This window comes from Trichomycterus rosablanca, chromosome 19 (genome assembly GCF_030014385.1).
Source record: "Trichomycterus rosablanca isolate fTriRos1 chromosome 19, fTriRos1.hap1, whole genome shotgun sequence".
In the NCBI taxonomy this organism is placed as follows: domain Eukaryota; kingdom Metazoa; phylum Chordata; class Actinopteri; order Siluriformes; family Trichomycteridae; genus Trichomycterus; species Trichomycterus rosablanca.
In genome coordinates this window covers 25,303,496-25,312,922 of record NC_086006.1, presented here as the reverse complement: position 1 = coordinate 25,312,922, position 9,427 = coordinate 25,303,496, and the positions used below count along the sequence as shown (strand labels likewise).

At 41.3% G+C, this 9,427-nt stretch overlaps 1 protein-coding gene across 1 annotated transcript; it reads left to right on the top strand.

The window, feature by feature from the left end:
• The first annotated feature begins 691 nt into the window (after positions 1-691).
• Positions 692-4,479, top strand: stk35 (serine/threonine kinase 35). The gene is made up of 2 exons (XM_063015866.1): positions 692-1,257; positions 3,773-4,479. Exons 1-2 carry the CDS (start codon positions 753-755, stop codon positions 4,477-4,479), a joined length of 1,212 nt encoding a protein of 403 aa, XP_062871936.1. The 5' UTR covers positions 692-752.
• The last annotated feature ends 4,948 nt before the right edge of the window (positions 4,480-9,427 follow it).

Sequence of the window (9,427 nt, the reverse complement as noted above, 5' to 3'; positions counted from 1 at the left end):
ATCCGTGCGTACGGTTTACTAAACCGAGGGTACGGATTACTAAACCGAGGGTACGGTTTACTAAACCGAGGGTACGGATTACGCTCTTCATATATATTTTTTTCCTTAGTGACCCCTAAGGGGCTCCGTAAAAATCTAAAATTGAATAAGTCACCTATTTAAAAAAAAGCCAGGAATTTGTGTCGTGTTATATAATTGCATTAATTACATAATAATAAACATTTATCAATTGTGCATCGTTTTATATTATATCTTCAACTTAAATGAGCCGTCTTGATTTGCATATGGACTCACCTATACTTAAAAAGGTGGGAATTATTTTACCTTGTATAGAAAACGTTTTAAATGTGTATTAAAAATCGCACCAGTATTTTTGTATTCGCATTAATATATAATAAAATAATACTAAAAGTAGTGCTGTATTATTTTGAGTTTTGGAAACAAAAAACTGAAGGAAGGTTTGAATCCGTGCTTTTAAGAACCCCCTTTTCTTTGAGGAACAAATGGTACGGCTCATGGAAGCCACCCCCACGTTTTGGTTTGTGCACTTCAGAATGAATCTGTTATTGTTTACGTGTGAGACTCACGGGGAGCTGAAGACGCGTCAGAAATAATAACAATAACAAACCCAAAAGCACCAATAATACAAGGACAAGCAAGCAAGTCGATATTAAACTTTACGTGCTATTTGCTAAAGTGATGAAAAATCCCAGTACGGACTGTTATCCTATGTTTAGAGCTGGAGTAAAGTCATGGAGTTACGCACCGGGACGCGCAGGAGGACAGTAGCGATGCGGAGCGCACGGCGCGCCTGGAAAAGCTCCGCAAACCAGGACGCGTCCAAAGTTTTACGCTCGCTGCATTTGCAGGCCAGCGAGCATGGAGACACTGGCATGGAAGAAAACTGTTTCTCCATGCACTTGTTTAAGCAGGTCAGCCTGGAGAACACGGTGTACAAGCCGCCCCGGTACAGCTTGCTTCGGGAGGTCGGACGCGGCAGTTACGGCGTGGTTTACGAAGCCATCGCCCGAAAATCCGGATCACGCGTCGCCGTGAAGAAGCTCCGCTGCGACGCGCCTGAGAAGGTCGAGCTGGCCCTGGCTGAGTTCTGGGCCCTGGCGAGTTTAGACGAGAAACATGAAAATGTGGTGCAGCTGGAGGAGTGTGTGCTGGAGAGGAACGGTCTGGCCCAGAAAATGAGCCACGGCAACAAAAGGTCCAAACAGTATTTACGCCTAGTGGAAACTTCATTAAAAGGTAACAAACATGACTTGGTTTCTGCATGGGTGTAAACAATTGAGTAAGGGGGTTCTGTCAGGAGTCAAACTACAAGATCTAAGGCGTTTATAGAGGAGACAGTCTCAAAAATAAACCACAGTACTTAACTTTGGTTTAAAGACTATACTAGTGACAAGATATAGGCACTTATGTAAGGTACACTTTCTAAAAACTAATCACAAGATGTAAGATGTTGGATACAGCCTCAAGACAACAGGTTTTATGTAGTAATAAACTACTGTTTATTTACACAAATCACAAGCTCACACGGGCTACACTGTCAAAAAACAAACACTAAACCATCAGTTTGGGCCTGAATGTAAGAAATTGGGTGGAGGGTCTCACTGACCAATCAAATCACAGCATCCAAGACTCTAACATGGGGTACAAGTACTACACTGTGGTTCATGCAATTGAAAGTGTTTAAAGGCACAAGATCTAAGGTGCTTATGTAAGACACACAAGCAGAACATGAGTACAAGGGGAGTATTAAAAGGATCACAAAATTAGTCATTTATTTGAGGGATATTTTTAAAAATAACTTAATACACACAACAGAATAAATTAGGGTTTAAAGTTAGCTCTCAGAAAGAAGACTAAATGTCGGTTTAAACGTAGTGATTGCAAGATCATCAAGTGATCATGCTTAAAGTGTTCAATTCTGTATTTATACTATTTTGTTCATCGTGGAACACAAATTTGTATTTGATGAACTGTTATGGGGTGCAAAAGAACGTCCACAGTATCCAAGGCAGTTTTGTTTGGGTACAGTTTTCAGGTTTTGGGCCTAGTTGAGGAAACAGAATTGTCGAGGAAAGTACCTGGAACATGGTCACTGTGGTACATTTCCAAATGTAAAGTGCATTTATTTATGAGCAAGTATATGTGTAAGAAACTTTTATGGTATAGAAACACTCTTTTATATTTACACCCTATCAAAGTTGCATGATAGTGACTAAACATGAACTAATTACAATTATTAATTACAGTTCTTTGACGGTATCATTTTAAATCCACAGAAAGATTTATGTACGTTCCATCCTTAACCCATTAAATTGCAAACAGTAAGCATAAAACCCCTTAAAGAACTTTTTCACAATGTTTAAAAACATTTAGAGCACAATAAATGAGATGTTTTCATCTACTTCGAACAAAAAAAATCAACCCAAGAACTTCTGGAACATATTAAAGGGATTCATCTTTGAGTGTAATCTGTTTAGTCAGGTTAGAACGCTTCCGGGTGCTTACACTACTGACATTTTGTACATTATGTACTCCGAAAATGAAAGGTTGTATAAGGTATGTTTTTCTGGGGAAAGTTTCCAATTATGAAATCTGTGTATCGTGTTTAATTAATGAGAAGTTTTTAGAAAGAAAAATCATTTAGAGTAGCAGGTCCCTTTCAGAAGGTTCATCACATTTACACCTACAACTGTTCACCATTCATGGAAACCCTGAACAACACATTGTTCTGATGAGCTCTGTAATCCAGATAGGTTGTCATGTGTGGAAAGATTATAGATGGAACCTTTAAAGACAAGCGAAGAGAAGGGCCCATTAGGTTGCTTACTCTTTTGGGAACTTTACAACATAACACCTTACAACAAAAACCTTTGAACGTTAATACTTCACCTCTAATGTTAGATTTCTTGGTTTCTTTAGACTTTTCTTTTAAAAGTAGACAATAAGTACCACAGGGTTAGAGCTGGTGTTCCAAATGGGATCCAACAGCACAAGAACCTTGTGTTCTAGAGTGACAGTTCTTAACCTTCTCAAGGGGATTTTAGTGAACTCCTGGTGAACCAAGAATACACTTAAAAGTTGTAAGACTATTCACTTAAAATTCTACTAATAAAATTGAATGTTTTAAATGGAAAAAAGTGTATAAAGAGTTCATAAAGACATAGTTTGACGAGTTTGCTGTGGAGGAACCGCAGTGGCCTGCACAGAGCCCTGACCTCAGCCCCATTAAAATGAATTGGAACCTTGATTGCAAGCCAGGTCTTTCCATCCTGCGTCAGTGCCTGATCACACAAACACTCTTATGACTGAATGGACGACAATTCCAAATTACAAAATATGATGAATACAAATTAAAATCCTTTAATAGTAGTGCCACCACAAACTCTGTTCTCATGCTGCAATTAGCTCCTTTCAAACCATAACAGGAAGTTAACTATAGTACATTGAGTACATATAGTACAAGAACACATGGTGTCATTGATGCAAAGCACCAGTGTAATATTTACTGATGCTGACAAAGCTACTCATTGTCAAGAGCTCTTCATTGAGGAAAAGCCTCTGCTTGCAAACATAAATAAGTAAGTTATAAGTTCATGAAGTGCTTCTCATCTAAAACCACTATTAGTCATGAACTATAGCTGCATACAGTCTCAATTCTTTTATATACAATGACAAAAGAACAGTAATCCTTATTTTTTGTGTTGTTAGTGTTATGTAAGTAAGTCAAACCTTTTTATAAATGTTATTTCAGGTGAGCGGATCCTGAACAATCCCGACGAGCCATGCTTCCTCTGGTTTGTCATGGAGTTCTGTGAAGGTGGTGACCTGAACCAGTATATCCTGTCGAGACGGCCCGACCCGCGGATCAACCGGAGCATCATGAAGCAGCTGACCAGTGCCGTGGCCTTCTTGCACATGCACAACATTGTCCACAGAGACCTTAAGCCTGACAACATCCTAATCTCCCAGAAATCAGGCTGGCCTACCATCAAGGTGGCTGACTTTGGACTCAGCAAGGTGTGCGCTGGCCTCAGGCACCTGGATCAAGGCTCTGAAGAGCAGCCTGACAAGGATGTCAACGTCAACAAGTACTGGCTGTCTTCGGCATGCGGCTCGGACTTCTACATGGCACCCGAGGTATGGGAGGGACATTACACAGCCAAGGCAGACATCTTTGCGCTGGGCATTATTATCTGGGCCATGCTCGAGCGTATCACGTTCATCGACAGTGAGTCGAAGCGGGAGCTCCTGGGCACGTATATCCGGCAGGGCAGTGAGATAGTTCCAGTAGGTGAAGCGCTGTTGGAAAATCCCAGGATGGTGCTACACATCCCACAGAGATCACGAAGTTCCATGTCAGATGCCATTCGGATGCTTCTGCACGACATGCTCGCGGTTAATCCTGAAGACAGACCAGACGCCTTCCAGCTTGAGCACCGGATGAACCAAGTCACGTGAGCCATGCCAGCCAGACTGAGTTTTAGGTGAGATGGGTTTCATGGAACATCTTACGCTTATATATTAGATTGATATTAGACAGGTATTACAAGGGATCTTCAAAAAGCTTCTGCACTTTTACATTTTGGTTGGAAGCGGTGAGGGTGGGAGGAGTAATAATCGGTCGTCTCTGGGAGACTGAGAGACGCTTATAGTCCGGATTTAGCTCCATCTGATTTCCACATTTTTGGACACTCAAAGAAGCTTTAAGGGGAAGAAGATTTGCATGTGATGATGATGTGAAAGCAGCGCTGCATCAGTGGCTACACGCTCAACCAAAACCATTTTTAGTTGAAGGGATTAAAAAGTTGGGACGACGCTGGAAAAGTGATGTCTCCCCAAACGTCCTCTTTGGGCAGTGTTTTGGGCAGCTTTGTGGGTTAGTAATCGGAAAATCGCTGGTTCCGTGTTGCCGCTGTTGGGCCCTTCAGCAAGGCCCTTAGGCTTCAATTGTGTCTGGCTAAGTCTGTGGTCCATTTCGAAGTGATCAGGTCTATGAGCGGACTTTACAATAGGCTGCTGTGGGCAGTCCCACTCCAACATCATATCAAAAAATTAATACATACTCATTCCAAAGGTCATCTTTGAGCAGTGTTAATAATCAGAAGATCCCTGGTTTTGTGTTGCTGCTGTTGGGCCTTTCAGCAAGGCCCCTAAGCCTCAATTGCTTGCATTAAATAGGTCACAGTTGTGGGTCACTTTGGATAAATGGTGGATAAGTGGTAGCCTAGTGGGTAGAGCTTTGGACTATCAATTGAAAGGTTAAGAGTTTGAATCCCAGCTCTGCCATGCAGCCACTGTTGGGTCCTTGAGCAAGGCCCTTAACCCTCTTCCAAACAACCAGCTTCCAAACAAGCTTGGATATGTGGAGAAAGAATTTAATTGTACTGTACGTCTGTATATGTGTATATGACAACTAAAGGCATTCTATTCTATTCTATAAAGGCATCCGCTAAATGAAACACCCAAACTAAATAATGCATGGTGTCCACGTACTTTTGGTATTCTAGTGAACACGTCTGTTACAACTGTAGACAGTCAGTATTGAGGTGTGTGCTGTTCTTCTCCTGTGAAGCTCATGTGCTGCTGCATTCTGAGTTAACAGGAGCTTTATTTAAAATGCCAGCAGGGCAGCCAGCCAGCGACATGTTGCAATACTCTAATGTAGATGTTATGTAAGCTGCAGCTTAGGGGCGGGTTCTTCATTTTTCAAGCCTTCACAGCAGTACACAGTATAGTAAAAGCTCTGATTGTTAAGACCTCATGTATGTACATGTCAGATAATTATCCGCACTTGTGATAGAGAAGCTAGCTTTTGGCTTTTGGCTGAACTCATCTGAGAGGAATGTCACAGGCAGCTTTTAGAAGCTTTTCATTGATTAGCCCGCATGGCTGGATAAGCAAACTTGGGTCTCGTTTCGGCGGCAGCAGACTGTCCGAGGATTTACCACCCCCTCCTCCACCCCTTCAGAGGCTTTTTCGGGATGGGAGCTCGTCTGTGCTGACTTGCGTACATCCCCTGCTCAGAAACGTATGCTTAACACGCGTACATCCAGAATCTTTTATCTTTTGCCTATTCAGGAATTTCTGGTCCCTCCCTCTATTTATCTATCAACATAATTACTCTGAACGCCTATAGCCGCGAGGGTAGAACGTGGTTGCCAGCCCAGCTTGTGCTCAGTTCCCACCCTCTTTGGTTCGCATGCCTACTCATTTGCTGCTATTTGCCTGTGTTTGTGCCTGAAGGGATTTCATGTGTGATTAGATCAACAAGATCGGACACCTCTTGTACAAAACCACTGACTCGCAACAACCTGTTATGTTTATTAGCATGTTATGGAGACACAAAAAATTTGCATTACATATTTGGCTGATTTAAGCTGGTTGTAGGTGTGGTATTTGGTGGTAAGCTAAATGTTCAGTGTTGTTTATTGGGAAATGTTTTAAAGGCAGTGAAAACAGGGTGCTGGAATTCAGGGCAGTTAGTTTAACCATCTGAATGTTATAAAGATGTAGGAAAAACAAAGTACCCCAAGAAAACTCATGAGGGCACAGAGTGAATACCTAAAACTTTTAGAGGTGAGGAACTCTGATCTGTAGGAACAGCACCCAACAGACAAGACACGACCCATCACCACATAGAGAGAGCAATCATAAATAAACCCTAGTAGTTCCTTTTTAAAATGTAATTACCCAGGAATTCTTAATCCTTTTTGTTAGTGACCTTATTACAACCCTATGATACTTAAACAAACAATAAACTGTATGAGATACACCTTAATATTAGGGAAAAACCAATAATACACAATAGAATGAGCACAGACAAAGTAGATTACACAAGATTACACAAGGGCAAGTCGTAGCCTACCGGTTAAGGTACTGGACTAGTAATAAAAAGGTTGCTGGTTCAAGCCCCACCACTGCCAGGTTGCTGCTGTTGGGCCCTTGAGCAAGGCCCATGACCCTTGATTGCTCAGACTGTATACTGTAACTGTAATGTAAAAGCGTCTGCTAAATGTCAAAAATGTAATGTAAATGTAAGATGTAAACTGATGCCATACTGATGCATTAACATCTAATAAGAGAGGAAAATCCTACACTATGTGAAGCCTGTCAGATACCCACCCATTAACTGTAAAGCACATCCTAACCGAGTGCCCAACATATAACAAATAACGACAAAGATAACAAATGTCCGAAACAATAAAAAGAGACCCTCAATCAGGATAATAGGAAAACGGTTGACTAATTTCTTACTAATATAAGACTGAATACATAAATATAACTCTAGTAAAATATCAAACACTGAACGTGTCGTGAATATCACAACTGTGCAAACACATCATTAAACAAACACTCTACAACACTACGCCCCACCTTGTCGGCTTTGTATTGCACTGTATACAAGACATCGATGTTAAGAATGGCTACAGTTAGCCACTCAGGTGGCACAGTGGTAAAATACGCTAGCACACCAGAGCTGGGATTTCAAATATAAAGTATTGGAACTTAGCTCTGCCATCTAGCTGGGCTGGGCAGCTACATGAACAATGTTTGGCTGTTGTTCATCCAGGGAGGGAGCCGGATAGATAGCTCATAACTGATGCAATTACGACCTCTGCTGGCAGATTAATGGCGTCTGCATAGAGTAGAGAAATAATGTTGATCAGGGTGTGGCTCTCCGTGCACAAGTCTGATCCGCATATGAACTCACCTCCTGCAGTCGGTTACTGCGCACATGTGTCAGTTTGCTCTCCTCCCACCAGTATAGAGGAAGCATAACGCAATTGGGTAAAAATTGGATGCGCTAAAAATCGGAAGCAAAAGGGAGAAAATGCATTTAAAAAAAAAGAATGTCTATGAATTGTGATTATGGATTAAAAGAAAATGGGATCAGGACATCTGTAGTATAAAATAGTCAATTTGTACAGTGCACGGTTTTGTGTTTCAGGCAAAAAGTTGACACTTGACGCTTGTCCGGACTAATCACTGTACTAAAAAGAACAGGGTTGTTTTTTTGTAGTGTTCTGCGTTATCCTTGGTGGGCTAAATTGTGAGAAATAAGGGAAAAATACAAAATAAATAAATACATAAAAAGAAAAGAATTATTTTGTACATTGGCTAAAAAAAAAGCTACACCACTGCTTCATGTGGCATTGGTCAAAACCAGTCGGACTCCAGATGGCTGATGGATGTGTCCTCTTTTCTGTCCCAGAGCAGCACAACCTGGTTCCTTCAGTGCCACGTTTGGATGTAGAACACTTATGCAACAGGACTGAACCCCTCCCTGCCCCCTCTGTCCTGATGGTTGGTCAGAGCAAACTGGCCTACACATGTTTCTGTATAAGCGTGTGATTGAATGTGTATACTTGTGTGTGTGTGTGTGTGTGTGCTACAGAGAGGGGTCTTGAGATCTGCTTCAGATAATATGGTTGAATTACGAGTGAAAGGCAGATAATATGTTGATACATATGGAATCCCCCCACATGCCCCCTTTACTCAGCAGTGTGATTGTATTGGCTCAGGCTGTTCCTCCTGCACTAACTAACACGGGCCACAATGCACTGAGCACAGAGCCCTGACGCCTGGAACATTTTGTTCTCGCTCGGTGCCTACCTGGTTTACCCAGTCGTACTGCACACCTCAGCTCTATACCCCAGCGTTATTCTTATACCCCCCACCATCACAAAAAAAAACTTGAGGAAAGAAAATAGCATTTTGTGCCTTTGACGAATTTTGAACAACAGATAATTCATTTTATGGTGTGGTGTAAGACTACCAAGTAAGAATACCAGCCTGCCAGCCAAAAATTAAATAATAATAATAATAATAAATGTGTTTGCTATTATTAGCTCAGATATTAAACTGCATTGTTAATTACGATTAGTATTATTGTTGTTTTTAAGATATATTACGGCAATTTATTAGTTTTCATTCGTTTTCATTAATGTTTTGCCACCGATGTATCTGATATTTTTACTAACCATTGTATTTTTTTTTCTATTTCTGTCTAATTTTCTCCCCTAATTTAGTCATATCCAAATACCCTGATTGTATTACACTTCACCTCTACCGATACAACCCTCCAATGCCCCCCCCCCGACACATGTTCAGTACCGACTGCCTCTTTTCACCTGCAAGAAAGCGAGTTCATATGCGGATCAGCCTTGTGCTCGGAGAGTCACACCCTTATCAGCATTATTCCCTAACTCTGCAGCCAGATGGCAGAGCTGAGATTCGATACGATGTATTCAAGATCCCAGCTTTGGTGTGCTAGCATATTTTACCGCTGTGCCACCTGAGTGGCTAGCCATTGTATTTTGTAAATATATATACATGTTAGAATCCAATGCCTGAAACACAAAAGTTAGGACAGAGGCGTCCCATTGTGTTCTATCACCTTTTTTTA

Coding starts and splice junctions, on each gene's coding strand:
- stk35 (XM_063015866.1), top strand. CDS start 753: ATGGAGTTACGCACCGGGACGCGCAGGAGGACAGTAGCGATGCGGAGC. Junction 1,258..3,772: donor AGTGGAAACTTCATTAAAAG/GTAACAAACATG, acceptor ATGTTATTTCAG/GTGAGCGGATCCTGAACAAT.